Source organism: Podarcis pityusensis (assembly GCF_964106645.2).
Source record: "Podarcis pityusensis genome assembly, chromosome: 3".
NCBI classification, from domain to species: Eukaryota; Metazoa; Chordata; class Lepidosauria; order Squamata; family Lacertidae; genus Podarcis; species Podarcis pityusensis.
In genome coordinates this window covers 23,885,282-23,908,061 of record NC_138026.1, presented here as the reverse complement: position 1 = coordinate 23,908,061, position 22,780 = coordinate 23,885,282, and the positions used below count along the sequence as shown (strand labels likewise).

Genomic DNA, 22,780 nt, shown 5'->3' with positions numbered 1-22,780 from the left:
GCTCTAGAGGACACTGTGAACAAACTTTCCTTCCCTTTTGTTCAAGTGCCTTTTAAATATCTGAACATTATAGTGACATATACTCAACCCCATTGTCTTCTATATGCTAAATTTGCCGATACTTCTTTAGCCTTTTGTCATACGATACACTTTCTGAACATGCAGTCATCTTATCTATATCTTATCCAAATGAGTATATCTTATCCAAATCCTTTCTTTGAAGACAGTGTGGCATAGTGGTTAGAGCATTGGATTAGAATCCCTGGGGATTTCAGGGTTCAGATCCACAACAACCATGAGGCTGATAAAAAAATAAGTTAAACTGACATATCAATTATGAAAAGAAAGAAAAGGAATGAAGTAAAGATTAGCACTTCTGAGCATATGAGATTTTTACACCACAGTAAGAGACTTCACCGTGGATGCAGGTGAAGAGCCTAGGACTTGCCGATCAGAAGGTCGGCGGTTCGAATCCCCGTGATGGGGTGAGCACCCCATTGCTCGGTCCCTGCTCCTGCCAACCTAGCAGTTTGAAAGCATGTCAAAGGGCAAGTAGATAAATAGGTACCGCTCCAGCCGGAAGGTAAACCGTGTTTCCGTGCGCTGCTCTGGTTCGCCAGAAGCGGCTTAGTCATGCTGGCCACATGACCTGGAAGCTGTACGCTGGCTCCCTCTGCCAATAAAGTGAGATGAGCGCCGCAACCCCAGAGTCGGTCATGACTGGACCTAATGGTCAGGGGTCCCTTTACCTTACCTAAGAGACTTCACCAGATACATCTGATGCTTTCAAGCTACCACCCATGTACAATAAATATACTAATTATTACATTTTAATATATATAAATAATTGTGACCTGGGCATTACAGGGGTGATTTATGTCAACTCTGCTGAAATAGTGGGTACTGTAACAGCTTGAGCATGGCAAGTATGTATCATCCTCATGCTCAAAATTATGCCGAAATTGCGTTGCCTTTTATGTTCCAGAAAGCAACGTAAGATGGTCTCTGTGGGAAAACTTTGCACAGCTATGTAAGGTGACTTTTTAAAACTACTGTGTAAAGTTCAGAAAGCCCTGCAGCAGTTTTTGCTGTTGGTTATGATGTTGTTGTAATATGAACTTCTTACAACTGGTGGCTAATTACATCCACAGCCATAACATCCATGCTGTGAAGGGATGGGTTGTTTGCTGAAACAGGAAGCCCTCTTACTGTTTGCAACTTTATTCTTCTCTCTTCCCTCTCCTCCCACCCCCAACTATCAAATTTTGCATGCAAGGAACGTAGTGGCTGGTGCTTAACTACAGTCATGTATTAGCCAAAATGAAATGCGGGGGCATGTATTGTACCTGATGATGTTTGCTTAATTGAGCAGCAGCTCAACAAATTCAGAGATTTTGCTTAATAACAAGTAATATTGCTGGTTCTCCTGGTCCTCTGCTCTCAAGGGAAGCTGCTAGAATCCCCAAAGCAAACACTTAATATATAGTCACACAGCAGAGATTTCATTCCGTTGTTAACTGCGGTAATTGTATATACTGACGTCTAGCTGGGAACTGCAGCAAGCTGTATTTATCTTTATTTAAGGAAAAACTTTCCACTGCCCTCCTCACGCGGTGTCAAATGGCATCCTTTTGTGCTTGTGAAAGTAATAAGAGGAAGTAACCTGATTTGTGGGCCCAATATACCATGTAGGCTCAGCTGCTTTGAAGGAACTAAGGCCAATTAATTCTTTGCATGGGAGATTTGCAGTAAAAGTGACCACCAACCTATCCACACAAACACACCCAAGCCCAACATTAGACTTGGCTACAAGGAGAAAGAAAAATGCAGGTGTTCACATTAACTATGCATGTGGTAAAACAAACTAGAGCTACTTTATCTTGACACTCACCTTATTAGTACTCATAAAATCAAGTGCTTCGGCTACATTGCTCTTCAGAACCTGCACATACCAGTTTCTCTTTTTTTGCTCCCCCTCCCCTCTGCATATATATTTATTTCGTCATTATAGCTGGTAGGCAGGTGCTGCAAGTCTTGTTTAAAATGTTCCAGCAGGTGTAAACAAATAAACAAACAAACTTCACTCATGTGGGATTCTAGGCAGCCAGCATCAAATTTAAACCAGATCCCTGGTGCACGTACCATATGTAGAGTTTGCATGTTGGCACTCTATACAGAAAGGCAAATGGATCGTGGGATGCTAACACTACATGCTTGTGTGCTGACAACAACCCATGCGTTTTCCCTTCTGCATGACACCATGCACAATATTTCCTGCTCTCTTAGGTAGGTGCTGTCCAAATATTGGTCTTTCCTAGCCCTTCCGATGTAGGAACTTCCATTAGAGAGGTCAGGGATGGAGCCTGGGAGGTCATAAACACAGAGCTATGGGCCCTCATATTATTTAGCTACTAGTAGTGTGATTCCTTTTTGAATTATGGTGCTGGAGGAGACTCTTGAGAGTCCCATGGACTGCAAGATCAAACCTCTCCATTCTTAAGGAAATCAGCCCTGAGTACTCACTGGAAGGACAGATCCTGAAGCTGAGGCTCCAATACTTTGGCCACCTCATGAGAAGAGAAGACTCCCTGGAAAAGACCCTGATGTTGGGAAATATTGAGGGCACAAGGAGAAGGGGACGACAGAGGACGAGATGGTTGGACAGTGTTCTCGAAGCTACCAGCATGAGTTTGACCAAACTGCGGGAGGCAGTGGAAGACAGAAGTGCCTGGCGTGCTCTGGTCCATGGGGTCACGAAGAGTCGGACACGACTAAACGACTAAACAACAACAACAAGTGTATTCTTCCTTGTTGGGATTTCATTCTCTCCACTGCTGATGTGTGATTGTTTTCATCACATGTCTGTCTTGACATTCCATACTATTGGAGTCATGAGAACGGAAGTTGTTACACTGTTCCATTATGTTGTACTTTTGCTTTTTATCTGTTCTTTCCCGGAGAAGATGGAGAGAAGAGCCATGTTTCCTTTGTTCTGTAACACTTGATCTTGTACATAATAAATTAGCTGAGATTCCACACCTCTATGCCTAGTTTCTGCTTGGACTCTGCTACAGTATTGTGTGCACATATCTTCGGATAAATGTTGCAGAAGCTAATCGGGACAGAGAAGTGATGGATCATCCCGAGGGGCACTTGAGGGGGAAGAGCACAAGTTGTGCAAGTCTGGTTAAAGTTACCTTATAGGGTGATACTACATACAGGCATTATGCAATTTGACAACCCAGCAGGAGTCCTCCATTCCTGCCAGGGTTGGACTTTACTTCAGCAAGCATGCCTTCATGGACATGACTGAGATAACAGATTGGTCTTCTACTCCTCTTGTCACGTGAATAAGAAACATTCCAGTTTCCACTTAAATAGCCTCACAGAACTGTGATATCTGAAGATAGGAAGGTTTACGGTGCCTCCATACTAACATTTTTCAGAAGGGATTCAAGCACATACCAGAAAATTTAGGTTTGCACAATGAAAATGCACTAAAAGCGTTGTCTCCCTAATGCAACAAATCCACTTTGAAAAAGAAATAGCTTTCTGCAGTAAGGAAAGTGACATGGAAATGCACTGAAAAGCATTGGAGTGAACAAATGATCAACAAGAATGATGTATAAAGACCCCACAGTCAAATCGGGGTGAATGAAGAGGAATATTCATTGTCGTAGCATCTCCCCACAGTATCACTGGATCTACTATTCACCTGGTTGATATGGTAACTCCTTCAATCAGGAGCGCAACCCTACTGCTTTCTCTTACTCCATATGTAAGGCAGGAACTTGATCACTTCCATTTCCCTATTCAACACTTAAGCTCCTTCTTCTCTGATGCCCAGCTGTTGTCATGGATTGAGGTGCTACGTGTGGTGCATTATTGTGTGCCTTGCCATCTGGCATTGTCCGCAAGTTTGCCAGGCTCATCAGTCCCTCCCAGCACAAATAATATGGACACAATCTTTTCCCAGGCTTCTGCTGATTAAGGAATTCCTGTTTACTGGTTTTGTTTGTTTTAAGGTATTCATACCTTTCCCTTTAAAGTAAAAGCTTTCTTAAGGCATGATTTACAAGGAAGGTAAAAACAACCCCCAACCCAAATCTTTATTTGCAGTTCTATAACACAACTGGCAACTGCTGTTGAGGGTTTGTATTGAGACAGCTAGTAACTTTTTCCAGAATCTGATTATTGTACAAACCAGCAACAAATTAGTCTTTCAAGGCATCATTTAACATTTGACCAAATTGACATCTTCCTGAGTGCCACAAATAGTACAGTTGATTCTCCACTTCTCTGACCCCACTGATGGAATTAATAGCAGTCTGCAGTCATTGATGGGGTAGGAGGGAAATGATCTTGCATAACTCCTGTACTATCCAAATATGCAGCACTGCCCCTCAATATGTAATCACCTTTGGTTCATCTATTTTACATAATTTTGGCTGCAGTCATATCCACTTACCTGGGTATAAGCCCCATTCCACTCAGTAGAAGACATCAGAGTGGGTAGAGGAAACTCTACCCCTCTGCATAACTTTAAGGTGTGTGAGCAGTGAAGGATAAGGACCAAGCTGGGTCAAACTTCTGAGTCAGGACCTCTTTTGCTGGTAAGTCATGAATGATTGGTTTGGCTAAGTTTCTTCTACCTGCTCTGAGGTCTCAGAATACATAGCACTGAACTTGCCAGTTTTGACCTGTTTAATGTGGAAGAACATTATGTTCAGTATAATATAAGGTGGGCGAGGTGGGATATGAATATTTCAACAACTGAATCCATGCAACAGAGCAGAACAGAGTTGGGGGTTAATATGAATACCCTGACAATTTAGGAATGATATATATATATTTATGCCGGCAGAAAAAATTGTATTCTATTTGGCATTTATTGGTTTTTAATCTTCGACTGATTGCTTTAACGCTGCTCTTCTTGTTTTTTAATGTTTTGTTTTGATCCTGTTATTCTTTTGTGGTGTTTTGTTTTCTGTATACTGGCTTGAGGTTCTTGCTACAGTTGACTGTAAATTTATTTTTACAAATACAAACCAAATAACCCTCATTTACTACATGCAATGCTTTTCTAAATGAAACTGTATGAACCACTGCCTGGCTGTTACATTGGACTTGCACCGGGAAGAATTGGGTTCAAATACAGCAACTGGACAGCATTGGGCAGTTTAACTTCTTCCTCTGTAGTTTGAGAATAACTGTGACCTATCTCAAAAAGTTGGCCAGGATAATGACTGAAGAAACCATTGCAAGGCTTCTTTAAATACCTGTTGTGAAAGTGATTCTATTGGCTTCTTTAAAAATTCATATTATTTTTTTTGCTGAATGTATAACTTACAGTGTATTGATCCAGATAACTGCAGTTCAGTTTCTTACCCATTTCACACGCTGATTATGATTTGCCATAACAGAAGTTCTTATTGGATTCAAACTAGTGCTAAAGGTTTTTTTGTGTTCTTTTCCTTTTCCTCTGCTGCTTTAATTTTTAGGTTTGGATTCTCTAACAGGGAATGCATTTTCAGGTAAAGTTGCCATTAGAGCAGATTATATGTTGCACATGTGTGTTACACTGTGCTTGTGAGTTTGTGTGTATGTATGCTTGTGTTAACATCCTGCATGTCTTATTACCTGCAATATGCCTGACTGGTGCTATTTTTCTAGAAAAAGGGGTGTCGGAACCCACCATGAATGCCTCCCTTGTTCTCTTAGAATGGCAGTGACGCCCACCTGAGAGGCGCTGGAACTGAGCTCCTGTGAGTTATCCCTGGGAAAAAGGCCTGCCTGAGAGCAAGAAAATGACAACATTCTATATAGTGTCTATCAAAATGCAGATGTAAAGCTTTATGTGGGGCTACCTTTGAAGGTGACCCGGAAACTACAATTAATCCAGAATGCGGCACCTAGGCTGGTGACTGGGAGCGGCCGCCGAGACCATATAACACCGGTCTTGAAAGACCTGCACTGGCTCCCAGTATGTTTCCGAGCACAATTCAAAGTGTTGGTGCTGACCTTTAAAGCCCTAAACGGCCTCGGTCCAGTATACCTGAAGGAGCGTCTCCACCTCCATCGTTCTGCCCGGACACTGAGGTCCAGCTCCGAGGGCCTTCTGGCGGTTCCCTCATTGCAAGAAGCCAAGTTACAGGGAACCAGGCAGAGGGCCTTCTCGGTAGTGTTGCCCGCCCTGTCGAACGCCCTCCCACCAGATGTCAAAGAGAAAAATAACTACCAAACTTTTAGAAGACATCTGAAGGCAGCCCTGTTTAGGGAAGCTTTTAATGTTTAATAGGTTATTGTATTTTAGTGTTTTGTTGGAAGCCGCCCAGAGTGGCTGGGGGGACCCAGCCAGATGGGCGGGGTATAAATAATAAATTATTATTATTATTATTATTATTATTATTATTATTATTAATACACAAACCAAATTCCTTCTGGAATTAACTGGATGCAGGTTTCATTAATATTTGCCTGCTGCCTAGTAAACGATATGTGGGTGGGTGAACGCACCCACAACCACCCACCCACCCCTGTATACACATACACACATATGGACACATACATGAATATTCAAGATAGTCGTTTTAATATTAATTCCACAAGAATCAAAATAAAATATTGAAAAGGGCCAGAACGCCTAAACACATTATATTAATCACACTGTTGTTTGTGGCAATTATATAGGAACCATTGTTTTGGTTCTTATAGAAGTCTTCAGTGGGAAATGGCCTAACATGCAAAGAGGTCAAAACAGAATACCTCTTTCATTACAACTGGCTGCCCTGCCTATTACTAACTGTAATTGTGCTGATTTCGGATTCAGCGCAGATTAGAGGCAAGTTTTGTATGTCTTAAGAATAGATGGGGGGATGAGAATGGGGAAAGCCCCACAGAGCCACAGACCTATTTTATTGAAAAGCGTGGGGAATCCTCCTTGCATCATTTAATAGAGTTCAGGTGCAAAGCTCATCACACGGAGGGACACTCTAAAGCAGGTACAGTGGTACCTTGGTTTAAGAACTTAATCCGTGCCGGAAGTCCGTTTTTAAACCAAAAGTGTTCTTAAACCGAGGTGCGCTTTCCCCAATGAGGCCTCCCGCCGCCAGTGCCCTTCCACCGTTCGGATTCCATTCTTAGACCGAGGTAAAGTTCTCAAACCAAGACACTATTTCCGGTTTTGTGGAGTTTGTAAACCAAATCATTCTTAAACCAGACTGTTCTTAAACCGAGGTACCACTGTATTGGTTTTGTTCTGAAATTGTTTGTTTGTTTGTTTGTTAAATTTGTATGCTGCCTTATAGCTGTAAATCTCAGGGTGGTTTACAACCCCAAATTTCAATATAAAAAAACACAAAATACATAATAAAAACCAAAGACAAATTCAACCCAATAATCCCCACTTCTACAACATCAAGGGAAACACTGCATTGTGCTCACAGATAACACTAAACTGTGGCTTAGCATTACGAGAACAAGCCACAGTAACCCTTGAGCCGCCCCACCCCCAACATCTGAGTCTTTCCCTTCCATTTTTGACTAACCACAGCTCTGCAAGATAGCTGACCCCAGACAAAACCAATGTTAGTCTTAAATATAGTTAGTGGAAACAAGCCAACTTCAAACCATGAGTTAGCAGCTACCTTGTTTCGCTCACCATAATTAAGGTTCTCCACAGTTTAGGCTTTGGGTGTAATGCTAAACTGTGGTTAATCTAAAATCGAAACAGAAGTTTCTGGTTTCTGTTGTTGCATGTGAACTGGGCCTGTGTGTGGTTACATCTGTGTAAGGGAATCTGATTCCTGTTATATGCACCTTTAAAATACCCTTTCAGCTCAGAAAACGATGACTGTTTATCAAATTCCACACATGCACTGGCAGGGAAGCGTATAAACTCACATTAAATGGAGAAGGAAAGGGGAGATGGGGAGGGAGAGATTATTCCAGGGAAACCAGATAACCAGCACAGGGACAAAATGGGATGGCCTCATCAGAGTGAAAATTTTAACAGATGGCTTGATGGGACAATCACCAGGTAAAGGTTGTAGCAAGATTGTTGGGAGAGAGAATCACAGCACTAGTGATGATGATTTAGACATGAAGGATATGACATTTTGTGAATATGCTGAAGAGGCAGGGGCCTAGATATGTGGAGAGGAAGAATGTGAGAAACCAAAGGTGAGTATGTATCTGTAAGGCTCTGTGCAAATCCCTGAAAATGCCAGGCTGCAGAAAGAGAATTTGGGTGGAAAGCCTTAAGAATTTTGTCTTTGCCACTTCGCTTGGGGGGAGTTACTGTCGGCTAAACTTGGAAGCTCTGAACGAGATCTGAGAGTAGTCAGTATGTATGTACATATAAACTGAAATCATAGCAGATTAAAGTCCCAAGACAGCATATTAGGAAAGGCAGGCCAATGCGGAGAGTAGAAGCAGGAGAGTCACAAAACATTTAGGAGAGAGAGCAATGAAGAAATCAGGGAAAGACCCATGAAGATAGTGATACCATGGAGGTGAGTGGAAACAAAAATTCTTAATGTTCACTTAAAAGAAGATCTGTTCAGGTTTTGAATGCTAATTACATGTCACATTTCATGAAATTGGGTTTTATAGCCAAGAGCAAATCCTTACAGAAGGTAATTTATACAAAAGCTTGTAGATGTGGCCAGCTACTTTCACAAAAGGCAGAATATTGTCGTTAATCAGAGAACATCAGATTTTTTTTTAAAAAATGCCCCTGACATCTTCATGAAAATTTAAGTACAATGGCTGTATTTCCTGAATAGTATTTCTCTTATGACCAATGTCCTTCACTGCATAGCTCTCTGATTCTTTGCTTCTATAATCAGTATGGTCAACCAAGAGAACCTGACTTACATAATCAATGCACCGAAGCTCACTGTTCATGCAGCACTGAAAAATTCTTTTCCTTCCCACGAATGACCTGCTAAAGCTCTAGTATTTCAAAAGTGTGCTAAAAATAAAAATAAACAGCACTTGCAGTTACAGTTAAATTCATTGGTGGATCCATTTGGAAGGGTGGGGGAAAGGCGCCTGTTTATTTCAAAAGGTCTTGGGGTTTGTCCGTGTGTAATGCTATATAATGGGAAACCATGGTTCTCCATTATGTGAATGAAAAATCTTGGGGTTGCACACTTCTTTTCCCTTCATCTACATGGAAGAAATCTGTGGTGTGACCAAAACAGCAGGCAGATGCTTCTAATCTCCTCTTCTGATGCACAAAAGTGCTGGAAAGGAAAGAAGCAAAGCTAATGCTGGTTATAGCTCTCTTGTATCTGAACCAGGCCATGGTTTAAAAACATTTCCTGCAATTAGTTCAGTAATTCTAATGTTACACTGAAGTCCATATTTGGGGCAAGTATCTTAGTATAACATTATCAATTTATTTATTAAATTTATATCCCACTCTACCTCCCAAAGGAGCCCAGAGAAGCATACTGGTGTATAACAGTGATTAGGTGGAATTATTTAAGACCCTGGTTCCATTCTGCGATCATTTTGTTCTATATTGTATATTGAAAACATTTAAAACCTTATTCCAGTGTTGGCACCCTTTCCAGTTAATATTTCTAACATGCAATATAAACTTTGCTCTTCACGACAATAACTCAGCAGTTCAGTAGAGCTACAGACATTTACATCAACCGAAGAACAACCCTACTTAGAAATGTGTTTGATGTACTAGTTTATTGACTATATTTTATGGCTACAACTGCCCCCCAACCCCAGCACACAGAATCAGAAGTTTTCCTCTGCTGATTATGGAGATTCCATGAAGTTTCACAGATCCATCTTCAGGACCGACAGTGGGAGCCCTGCAGATCTATATTACTCATTCATTTGCACACAGCATCATTTTCTCACCGGGGACCCTGAGACAAGTGCATGTGTGCTTCAGTGAAATGCCCAACAGAAATGATTTTGATGTAATCATACTTAGCAATCATGCCAAATCTGATTCCCACTTTTTTCCCACATGCATCAGCAGCACAGAAGAGGGAAATGTCACAAATGAAAGAAGGTGCCAAAAATTATGAAAAGCTAGGCATGTGCTAGATTTGTAAAAAGTTTTTTAAATGAGTTTTTAAAAGTTGAGGGTTCCTGATGCATTGAATCTACTTTGAAAATCAGACCAAATCATTTGGAATGCTTAAATTAGACCAGAAAAACAGACGAGAATTTCAGAAGCATCGCTGTCAATAAGTACATTTTCCCCTGCAATGTTGCACGATGGCTGGTTTCTGGCCACATCCTCAAACTATAAAATGTGGGAAATTGCTAACACAAAATTGCAAGAGATACTGATATTGCACTGCCTATAATTGTTAAATTGCTTGTTACAAAGATTTAAGACCATATGGCATCATTTCGCTTTTATTATAATAACCCATATTTAAACCACAAATGTGTTCCATTTGTTATATTGTCAGAGGATTAGCTTGATGGATAGGGAGGTCTGAATATAATTCTTGAATACTTGCCTCTGTCATTTTTCTTTAGTTAGGACAGTAAAACACAACAACTTGCTCATCTTCTGGTTGTCTCTAGTTAGTGGTACTGATTACAACCAATGTAAAAAAGGGCAAAAGCACACTATGCAATTATTTAAAGCATCCATAAAGGACATACAAATACTGCCCCAGCTAATCACGACATTTTTGTGATCCCATCAGCTCTTGTAAAAAGCCCTTTCCTAATCAGATACTGGGACCCAGTAGACCTCTGTTTAGGATGCAATGCTATACCCATCTTACCCATAGCTGTCAACCTTCCCTTTTTTTTGCGGGAAATTCCCTTATTCCAGCGCTGTTTTCCACTGCTTCCCGCTGCTATCCTGGATTGTTAGATATCCTGTAGACTGTCCCTGGGACAGGTGAGGCTGCTGATCCCTTATTTTCAAATCTGAAAGTTGACAGCTATGATCTTACTTGGGAGGAAGTCACTGGTACTTACTTTGAATAGACATACCTAGGATTTTCCTGTTAGTTATAACTGTGCTGTTGGTCAGGGTTTTCAAGGTAATGCATAATATCTAAGTGGGTGCTCACCTTTTGGGGCGGAGTGATACTTCTGCAAGTATGAGCAAAGGGAAAGTCCTACTCTGATTGCACAATGTTGGGTGTTATTCAGTATCTTTTGACAATGACTCCAAAAGAATATTAAACATACAATATTTATAGTTCAGTTGTCCAAGTATACAAAGATGGTATCCAGAGTCTGCAATGATTCCCAGTGTTACTTCCTATGAAGTTTAATTAGACCCCCTGATACCTTACTCATGCATTTTGTTTTCCATTAGTAAAAAGCTTATGAAGGTATGGTTTTTGGTGTGTGCGTGTGTGTGTGTGTGTGTGTGTGTGTGTGTGTGTTTAAAATGAATAGCTAACATCTGATTATCTTAACTGCAGCATCAACGTAAAGTAGCTAATTGTTCTTTTAGGTAAGGGTGTTTTTATCCTGTTGTGGACATTTACAACATGTGTTCATTCCGTTTGATGCCTTGGATGTGAAGCATTTTATATGGAGATCTAACTGACCAAAAAGAGAGAAATAAAGAGGTACCGGCAGATGTTTACTGGAAAAAATCACAGTCCTGACACATTTTGAGAAAAAGCTATTCTTCGTAGGCTAGGAAAACACCCCAAAACTGTGTTATCAAACAGTCACATTAAAAATGTACAAGGGGTGAAAATGGATAAAACTCTCAGCACATAAATTAATGCTGCATTGCAGCATATAATGCATGCATTGTAGTCTGCTTGACGGCAAAGCATTCATAAAGACTTTGCGGAAGCCTGTTATCGTGCCCCCTTTTTTTGAAAAGAACAGTTATATCCCTTTAACCCATCCTCTTTCCACTACATCTAGCATAGTAATTAGTTTGCAGCAAATAACACAAAACGACGCCCACTTTAATGCAAAGATTCAAACATACGTGGCTTTTAGCATGCAAGGCTTTTCGTATGTCATGCATGTACTTGTACTCATATTTTTCTAGCAAAAAACCCCGAACCATCTCTAGCAGAATCTAGGGGAATTGAAGCTGGTGCCCTATGATGCCTAGCATGGAAAACGGCCTTCAAAAGCAAATATCATAGCTGCATTATATTAAAAAATGAAGACACTTCAGAGATTTTGATTAAAACGGATTGGATTGGGATGTTAACTGACATCCCTCTGGATTTCCCCCTTCTTTTGGGAAATACTTATAGCAGGCATAGGCAAACTCGGCCCTCCAGGTGTTTTGGGACTACAGTTCCCGTCATCCCTGACCACTGGTTCTACTAGCTAGGGATGATGGGAGTTGTAGTCCCAAAACATCTGGAGGGCAGAGTTTGCCTATGCCTGATTTATAGAATCATGGAAATGTAGAATTGGAAGGGACCCTAAGAGTCATCTAGTCCAACCCCTTGAAATGCTTGTTTCATTAATGTTATCCTACTACATTGGCTCATTTCTCAGTGACTCCAGTGTCACCTCAATTTAACAGCATTGTGAGGGTTTATTGTAGAAAGATATTTGGAGCATGATCAGGCAAAAATAGGCGGGAAATCATTCTATTGGAGGAGAGACTACTGTGTTTTTTAAACAGCATGCAGCACTTCAGACAAGTTTGCTCTGGATCCTGATGGGTTGCAGTTTATTTACAAATAAATGAACAAAAGCATTTCTGTTATGCCAAATCATAATGTATTAGGGTGGTGCACAACAATAGGACATAAAACACCTTTAAAAATAATACAAATTATATCATTCAGCTGCAAAGACCTATTGGCAAAAGAGATCTTCAAGAGAAGCCTGAAATGCATTTGGAAATGTATATTTTAGGGTACAATGCACACAAACACACAAAGAGAACAAATACATACAAAAATAATTTTACTTTCTGCAGTGTTTTTTAAAATTGCAGGTTGGTGTGGGAAATGAATGCAAAAAGGGGGCAAATGCAAAACTGATCTCAGAAATAGCCTTCACTTAAATGTAGAAAAGTTAAATGGTAATTTGGGTTCAGGCCTGGTTAAGGGACAGAATCAGTTTTTGTTGCCCTAATGGATGACCTTTATCAGGAGGACAGGGGAAGTGTGACTCTCTTATTCTTTCTTGGTCTTCCATCTGCTTTTGATACCATTGACCATAGTATCCTTCTGAGCTGAGTGCGTGGGATAGTTATTGGAGGCACTGTTTTACAGCGGTTCCAGTCCTGTCTCCAAGATCTGTTTCAGAGAAAAGCAGTGAGTGATCGTCTTTCGGCCCCTTTGCAGTTGTGCTGTGATGTGCTGCTGGTTACCACCTTGTCCCCAATTATGTGAGACGCCAGTGAACTTTATAAAGCCCTGCCCATCAAATTCAGTGCCTTGAACTTAGTAGCTAATTGGCAGCCAGTGCAATTATTTCCAAAGTAGGGTAGGGTGTTGGGAATATCCTTCCCTAATGAGCAGCTGAGCTGCCACTTTTGTGCACCAGCTGCATCTTCCAGTCCCACTTCGCGGGCTGCCCAACGGGGAACACATTGCAGTAGCCCAGAGCATGGACAACAGGTTACCAGCACATGGACGAGAAATGGTCATAGCTGTCTCAGCATTCAGAGCACGGACTCCTAACCGCCTGTGCCTCTAGAGACAAAAATGGATCTATGATCACCTCCAGATTATAAACCTCCCTTTACGGGAAGTGCTTGACCACATGTAACCCAGGCAATTGACCATTTCTGCCCTGATTCAGATGTTACAGAGAAGTAGAGCTAGTTATTACCAGTGTGCTGTAATGATGACATCCTAAATCTCTGAGTGGCCACTTCCAATGGCTTCAACTGACCAAGATATCTGAGAGTCTCACCCCTTATATACCAGATTGACCACTGCACTGTGCAGGTGAGGGCCTCTTATCATTCTTCACAAAGTAGGAGGTCCAATTGCCCCTTTCCTTTGGAATGCTCTCTCCTTGAATATTAGATGGGTATCCTCTCTGTTGCCTTTTGGGCACCTGTTGGAAAATGGTCATCATTCAACAAGCCTTTTAAGTTGAGATGTTTCCCAGCTTCCTTCTGTATGGGAATAGGATTTATTTTTTTTAAAGATACTTTTCGTATGTTTTTATTTCTTTACCACTTTTTTGTAAAAAATAAAATAAGACTGCAGCCTTTGCAGCGTTCCTCAAATCTGAATGTGACTTCGCGCCCCCCACCACAAAAAAATAGATAATAGTTCTTTCCCAGGCAAGCATTATCTTCTCTGAAACTAACCTGCGAGAATAAAGAAGTCGGGAGAGGCAAATTACCAGCTCTCTGAAGCTGTTAGAAGAGGTGATGAGAAAACATTGAAGCCTAGTCCTCCCTTGCTGTAAAGGTGGGAAAGTGAAGGTATCAAAAGGGCAGTGCTGTGGGAAAAACATAAGGCGGCACATGCTGCGCAGATGAACAGCATTGCAGCAGAGGAGGTGGCTGTGGATGCGCTGTGCATTGCTTACTGATACCTATTACATGCATTGTTATGCACACATTAGAGGTATACTGCAATGGACTACAGCAATGCGCTCTACGTGGGGCTACCTTTGAAGGTGACCCGGAAACTACAACTAATCCAGAATGTGGCAGCTAGACTGGTGACTGGGGGCGGCCACCGAGACCACATAACACCGGTCTTGAAAAACCTACATTGGCTCCCAGTACATTTCCAAGCACAATTCTAAGTCTTGGTGCTGACCTTTAAAGCCCTACACGGCCTTGGCCCAGTATTCCTGAAGGAGCATCTCCATCCCCATCGTTCTGCCCGGACACTGAGGTCCAGCACTGAGGGCCTTCTGGCGGTTCCCTCACTGCGAGAAGCAAAGCTACAGGGAACCAGGCAGAGGGCCTTCTCGGTAGTGGCGCCCGCCCTGTGGAACGCCCTCCCATCAGATGTCAAAGAGATAAACAACTACCTGACATTCAGAAGACATCTGAAGGCAGCCCTGTTCAGGGAAGTTTTTAATGTGTGACATTTTAGTGTATTTTGGGTCTTTGCTGGAAGTCGCCCAGAGTGGCTGGGGAAACCCAGTCAGATGAGCGGGGCACAAATAAATTGTTGTTATACACCCCAGGTTTCCTAAAGGAACCAGCACATGGACAGATGCATGTAACCATGTTTATAACCGCATTTTTTTAAAAAAAAACCCCGTATGTATTAATACTTAAATGTAGAGCTTCGTGGTGGTACTGTGTTTCATAGAATCGTAGAATTGTCAAGTTGGAAGGGACCTTGCGGGTCATCTAGTCCAACCCCCTGCTATGCTGGTTCCTGCCACATACTGCACGTGTATAATGTATACATTTTTTGTGTATAATTCTGCGTATCATTTGGTTGGGCAAAGCCTGATCTGGGTTCAAAGCACCAGATGCCATGTTTGAAACAGATTCCTCCTCCGTATTTTAGGATTGTTAGAATGGGTGTGGATTAAGATGATGTGCTAATGTTGCACAGCCAGATAAACAGCAGCAGGAAAGAAAGAAAGAAAGAAAGAGAGCAATAATTTAAGGTAAGCAGCAGTCAAAGCCACAGGTCCATGTGGGCAACAAACTCTGTTGAGGCCCAACAAGGCATAAGGCATCATCAGACATCGTGGGCAAAGAAAGATGAGCAGCCAGGCTAGAGAATCTAGAACTGGAGGATGGGGGAATAAATATTTGCCTATGATGTTGAATTTTCTATCAGTCTCACTTTTTAGGGGAATCTTCCGTAGGTCAACGTCCGATTACTTTTACATTCCGCTAAGTTTTCTTAGACTTTGGACCAAATGACACAGGATATTAAATGCATCTTTACATCTAATATGTAAGGTTTTTTTTAAAAAAAATTCAGATTGCATCACCTCAGGCGGGACTTAGAATTAATGGAATCAGAACAAAAGGGAAGGGGCAATTTAACCCTTTTTTCATCTAGTAAAGTTTAGAGGAGAAATCCTGTTTCTGTTTACCTATTTGGTGTCAAAAGCCTGCAATCCCACTTCACTGGAAGTAAACCCCCCTGAGCTAAATCAGAGTTACTTCTGAGCAGGCATGCATTGCAGTTATTTTAGTGCAGGTACATGGGATAAATTCCCGTGGTAATTTATTGTGCTTTTTGTTGATGAACTGTGGCTGCACTTGCATTCAGGAATGAGTTCTGTCACACAAAATCCATGTGATGAACTACCTGGGATTTTTCTAGGCTTGCTCCTCTGATTTAATAAGTGAAGCAGAAGCAGGGAAACTTTTTTTTTTTTTAATGTGGATCACTGCCGATCCTGTTTAAGACTGATATGTGTTACTTAAAATGAAAGCAAGTTCCCCTCTGTATCTTGCTGACTTCCAGAATGTTTCATGAGACCTACTGCTCTAATCACAACAGTGGTTTTTCTGAGGGACTTTTTGCTGCTAGTGACTAAAACAATTAGACCACAACATTTAAGTCTTTAGCTCAGTGGTTCCTAATCTTTATGTGTCTGGTTACCTCTTTTTAACCTCAGTTTGTTTGTTTTTTAGAAAATTGGTGTAATTTTAGGCTCCGTTAATTGACCTCCGTTATTATGACCTCAGTAATGCTTCTGAATGAATTCACTTTTTATTTGTTACAACAGCAAACATATACATTAACCAAGGCAAATGCATGGATAATAATGCTATCAATGGCATACCCTCCAACATTTCTCCATTGAAAACAAAGAAGTCCTATTACAAAAAAATAACAATTATAATTTTATTATTTACACCCTGCACATCTGACTGGGTTACCGCAGCCACTCTAGGTGCCTTCCAGTATATATGAAAATGTAATAAAACATTAAACATTTTTTTAAAAAAACCTTCCCTATCCAGGGCTGCCTTCAGCAGCAAAGCCTCTCCTCTTAACAGAGGGGAGAGGTTGTGAGTGGAGGCCGGTTCTCGCATCTGTGTCAGCGTACCTGGCTGCCATGCCGTGCCCATGGGCCAGCCAATAGGGCCGGCTTGGGGGCAGGGTTTAGCCGCATTCAAGCGGCCACAGCATCTCCCGGCCCTCATTGTGCACCCGGAAGACGATGGATCACCCACCCACCCTCCCTTACGTCATACCTATGCTTCTGACCTTGCTATGGACTTTGGTTGGTTGCTCTGGTTGCCCAGGGAGCTTGGTAGGAATTTTTACCCATTTGGCAAATTAGCACTAGCCTCATGGTTTTTCACCTACCTCATAGCAATTCGTCACAACTTTTGGGTATTGGCATTTGGGCATTAGAATATGTGTCATGTGTTGGAGGGTAGGTTATGGCCATCACCTACCCCCCCCCTTGTTTGAGTATTCCGTTAAAGGAATCCGGGGGTCGTGGATCCTGTCCGATGCCCTGCTGGTGGCTAGGGCCATGGCATGACCCCCGGTGACATCAGGGGAAGTTTCCAGTTGTATTTGCATCAACAAGCTCCTCCCACTGGTTGTTAACCTTAGGATGACTCCCTGCTGCGTGGGGTGGAGTCATGTATCGATTGTTTGATCCAATGCCTAAGCCAATACTACTCACATGCTGTAACCAATAAAGTTGTGGCCTTCTTTAACCCATTAACCTTAAATACATGTGTCCCTGTGTCTTATTTATCTCAAGCGGGTGGCGGGTTCTCGGCATCTCCCTGGAAGGAACACAAGGAGGGTTGGAAAGAGGTGATGGGGAAGGTGGAGGGGAGTCTGTGCCACTTGATTGGCAGACCCCCAAAGGGAAAGAAAATCATTTCACTGCAGCAAACTTTTCTGTGATATTTCCCTCCCTTCCCTCTCCCTCACATCTGCATATTTAGCCAGCAGAGGAAGCCTTTTTAAGAGTGGTGGGAGCTACTGCCACCATCACCACTTCCATCATTGCCAAGCTGTGACACATGGTCTCTTTGTGTGTGAAGACCCCTTGAGATATGTCCATGTCACCTCTGGGTTCCCCACCCGTTACTGCTCTAGTTCAGTATCTGATCTGGGATACTTGCATTTTGGGACTGTAGTCCAAACTTCCAGGAGTACTGCTTTTTTCTTCTTCTTTCCCCATCCCTTTCCCTTTGGTTTATCTATGCAATGGCAAACGTTTTAGTATTAAAACTAGTGTCAAGTGTTCCTGCTTCCGCTCCAAAAATAAAAAAAAGAAGGCTGTGAAGATGGCATGTCACTGGTATAAAAGAATAGGAATTGTCTGCCACACAGTTTTATGTAACTGGAGTAGCAATCCTAAGCATCCTTATTAGGATGAAGGTTTAGCTGAGATCTCCAGAACTTTGCATCTCCACAAACAGGTTTAGGATCTTGCCTTGGAAAACAGTCAGTCACTGATATTTAACATTCTGTTTAGAACAATTCTCCCTGAAGCATTAAGAAATACTTTTTAATAATCTTGAAGACATGAGAGTGAATTTTTTTATTTTAAAAAAAAACCCTTCACATTAGACTGTTCACTTTTATTTCAGTCTCCATAGAAACTGTTCAGATGTTAAGTTATTTTTGCCTTTGGAATCTTTATATATTTCAGAATTTGGACATGTGTTCAGAGAAAGAAAGTCTGTGAAATCCCAATTAAATGATGTTGCCATATGTACAGCTGGCAGGATATGAGGATGGTTTGGACTGACAAAACTTCTCAAAAGGAAGAAATGTTTCCTTCCTTCCTCTTCATCTTCCTCTTCCTCTTCCTCTTCCTCTTCCTCTCCCCCCCCCCCCCTGCACTCCACCCCATGCAGTGAAGCAAGGAAACTTATTTTTCCCAGTCTAACTTCTGGCTGGAGAATGATACAATGATCTGTGATGAACAACTTGTGTCGCAGTAGCAAAAACTCTACAGTGGACACAATGATCAGTAATCTGGTTTGAAAATTCCCTTTCAGCTAGGTTTGAGAGTATTACTTTTGGCCATCTGTCATGGATACTTTAGCTGAGATTCCTGCATTGTAGGAGGTTGGACAAGATCAGTGTTTCCCAAACTCCAGCTGTTTTTGGACTACAACTCCCATCATCCCCACCTGGCGGGACCAGTGGTCCAGGATGATGGGAATTGTAGTTCAAAAACTGCTAGATATCCAAGTTTGGGAAACACTAGACTATAGATAACCCTTGGGGTTCCTTCCAACTCTACAATTCTATGATTCTAAGGTCTCTCTGAGTTTCTCATTTCCCCCAATATTAAATTTAGTCCTTCTCTACATTTACACATCCATTTGTGATTTTTTTTTAAAGTCCTCACGAAAATTTGCCAGCATTTGCGTGAACATTTCTCCCAAAACACACTTTTATTGGTATGCCGTTTTACCTAATATACACTTTTTGCAAAGCAATTTCCCTTAATGCAATAAATTTTTGTTAGTTATTTCCACGAATACAGTACACCGTACCCTAATATATGCACGTTACCCAAATGGAGAACTGCACTGGAAAATTCAGAGAAGTGAAAATGTTGGAAGATGACTGTGTTTCAGTTCAAGCACGGTTTGGGAAATTGAATCGAATTTTTCCTCAATCCCTACTTTGTCTCCCAGCTGGGGCAAAATATAAATAAATGTTCCATTCCCAACCAAAAAACACTACATCTGATACCAAATGTGTTTCATTTTTGTTTTTGGAGTTGAGAGATTAATTTATTCAAGAAAAATGCAAAGCATGGTATGTATGTCTACAGTGTAGTTCTCCCAATTTTCACAACACTTTTCTACTAATAGAACTTCAACAAGTGAAGCTGTCACTTTGTCCTTACAAGAAGAAAAAAAAGAGCAAGTTTGCTGTTTTAGTATTCTTTAACTGGAATGTGATTGAACAGTGCTCTTTTGTTGTATTTCTCTCTACTTGCCAACCTTCGCAATAATGTCACTAATATAGATGAATGAGGCCCTTCTGGCTATGTTGCAACCTGAAGAAGCTTGCTTAGCAGGAATCAGACAGAGGGTCTTTTCAGGAATGGTGCCCTTTTTGAGGAACCATCTCCCCTCTGAACTAAGGAATCAATGCCGTTTTGCAGCTTGCCGAAAGCTTATTTCTAAAATGCTTCGCTGGCTGTTGTTTTTGTTAACTCTGCTGTTGACCTAACAGCAGTCATTTTACTCTGAATTTTGTAATAGTGTGGTTCTTTTCTCCCTCCCCCCTTTTTTGTACAGCACCTTGTTGTTGTGTGCAAAAGGCAAAACACATAAATATTTCAGTTTCTTGTGAAATGCTCCAGCTGCTCTAGATGGATACTCATTTTGTGAAGGTCAAGATTACTCCAGAGCTACTGCCTCGAATGGAGACTAGCTAACCCAGGTCAACATCCACGCCCATGCTATGTAAGGCCGCATTTTCTAGCAGGCAACTTTCCAGCGGCCTCATGCCAGTGGTGGGTGAAGCAATGGATATGACGCTTATCTTTGTAGAGTAAGCTACAGTCCAGCCACACAAAGGTTGGAGGTTTCTACACATACAGCTCTCCACCTAACCAAACAAGAACATAATTACGGTTCAAAGAGTCCTTCCAACCAGGCAAATGGACTGGAGGGGGATGTGTAGCAAGGTGTCAGGGAGCCAGTCAACAATAAGTCACACAAGGCTGGCAATGTAAGGATAAGAGGAGATATGGTACAAAAAGTGAATAAGGAGTGGGCTATCTATATCTATCTATCATCTATCTATCTATCTATCTATCATCTATCTGTCTATCTATCTATCTATCTATCTATATCTATCACCTATATCTATCTATCTATAAGGAATACATCAAAATTTATGTGGAAAAAGTAGAATTTCTGACAGATACTGAGTGAATCCAGAAAATGATTAGAGTGAAAGGAGAGTAAAGTTAAGATAAAAGAAGAGATTAAAGAAATAATGAAATGCGTTTAAGCCAGTTGGAAAAATAAAGTAGCGTAACAAGAACGGCTGGAAGTCAAGTCACTTGGTGGGTGTCCGTGTGGGGTAGGTGTGTAGGTATGTTGATATGTATAGTATAGGTAGGTAGAGTAATGTAGGTATGTTTTATGTTATGAAAATTAGGTAGTGTGTTGTGTACGTGTATTGTGTAAATGTATATGTATGTGTTTTATATGTTAATAAAATAAAATAAATCACACAAGGCCTCCTCAGGGGTACCAGGCCTAATGAGCGCAGCAACTATTCTCCATAGGTCTTGCCCCAGTGAAGCAATTGTGAAGGCTGAAGGTCCCTGCCTTCCCACAGCCACCTAACTCTGCTACCCCACCCCTCCAGGTTCTTCTCAAGCAATCTGAGACTCTGCCAAGGCGCCTATTATTCTGCTTCGCCCTCTTCATCCCTCTTCTGGTCCTGGGAGACAAGTGGGGAGGGGAGCTTGTTGCAGCGGGAGGGGGAGACCCCCGGCTTCTTCACCAGCCTGGCTCATCTCTGCCTCTTGAGCCCACTCCCCTTGAGCCTCTGATTCTGGACTGCTCTCTGTCACAGACTCTTCCTGCTCTCTAAACCCTGTTACCCCTTCAGCTTCTGACAACTCCTTGTCCCAGTCTTCTTCCTCTGACCAATCATCATCATCCCAGGCCCAGGCCCCAGGCTTTGAACCTTTGTCCCATGTTGGTTCTCCAGCTGGTGCCTCCCACCATTCTTCTGTTTAGCATGTTCTCCTTCATAGAGTGTTGTGGTGGGGTCTGTTGCTGGGTGGGTTTGTATGGATGACCATCTGCAGTGATTGGGCGGTTGGGTTACTGGGCAAATTTTGGTGTTGCCATTTAGGGGGACGGACCAAAGGTTATAAAATCAAATCACGCAGCACTGACTGGGCTCTTTTGCTGCTTGCATCGGATCACCTGCCCACCCTCCCTAAACTAGGGCTGTTGCGTTTGGCATTGCTGTGCCTGTCGTGGGGTCGTCTGCTCTTGGGGCAGGGGCCTGGTAGGAATTTTGTCCATTTGGCTCATTGGCTGGTGCCATTTGGTTTTTGCCTAATGCGTAGCAAATCGTCACAACTTGTAAGGTTGCGGTTAGGCATTGGTTAAAAAATTGGTTGGTGGAGGGGTAAGGATTGGCGGTGCCTGCCCCTCCAATGCTGCTGCGGAAAGGGAATTCCGTTAAAGGAATCCAGGGGCTTGCCATTCTTTCGTCCATACGCCTGAATGGAGCTTACGGCCGCGCAAGCCCCCGGGAGCATGCGGAGGGCGGATGAGGGTCTGGTGCCCGGCTCCATGCTCTCCCCAATATTGTTTTCCCTTACTGGCTTTCACTGGAATCCAGAGGTCAGTTCTGTCCCTGGGTGTGGGGACAGATGGCCATAACCAATGCCTAAGCAACCACTCACATTTATGTATTTTAATAAAGTTGTGGCCAAAATTATGCCAAAAACCTTAAACAAAAATTATGTGTGAATTGTGAATTATTTAGGGGTGGCTTGGGGGACCTCGACACGCAACCAGCCAGCCCACAACATTGGCCAGCAAAGAACATGGCCAGGGTGGGGGGAGGTTTGGCCACAAGGGCCAGGTTCATGGGCTTGGAGCTGCATTTAACCTCTGGACTTGAGATTCCCCCACCGCTGTCATAGGTGAAAACATACAGCATTTGCACTGGGCAGTTTTTGTACTACACAAAACACTAAAATAATTGGAATAAATAAGGGGAGGCAACCTTGCTAGATTAAGCTGTTCTTTGAATCTGCCCCCCATTTTTGGGAACAAGAGGTACATGACACCATCCCAGGAATAAAGATGCCTCTGCTGAAGCAGAAAACAATCTCCTTTCTTGCTATTTCATATAGGTACTCTGGCAAGAGAAGAATCACGTATAACATCTTTATAGAAAGGGACTTTGCTGCT

The 22,780-nt window shown here is 42.1% G+C and overlaps 1 protein-coding gene across 11 annotated transcripts in view; it reads left to right on the top strand.

Annotated features, from left to right (window-relative positions):
* The window catches only part of DLGAP2 (DLG associated protein 2), a 401,938-nt gene that overhangs the window by 238,850 nt on the left and 140,308 nt on the right, over window positions 1-22,780 (top strand). For 6 of the 11 annotated variants that reach the window (XM_080999012.1, XM_080999003.1, XM_080999010.1 and 3 more), the window contains one exon: window positions 5,502-5,534. The exons of the other annotated variants lie outside the window; for them this stretch is intronic. In XM_080999012.1, the coding sequence (XP_080855138.1) occupies window positions 5,502-5,534 (33 nt within the window). The remainder of the gene's footprint in view (window positions 1-5,501; window positions 5,535-22,780) is intronic. 11 annotated transcript variants of the gene reach the window in all.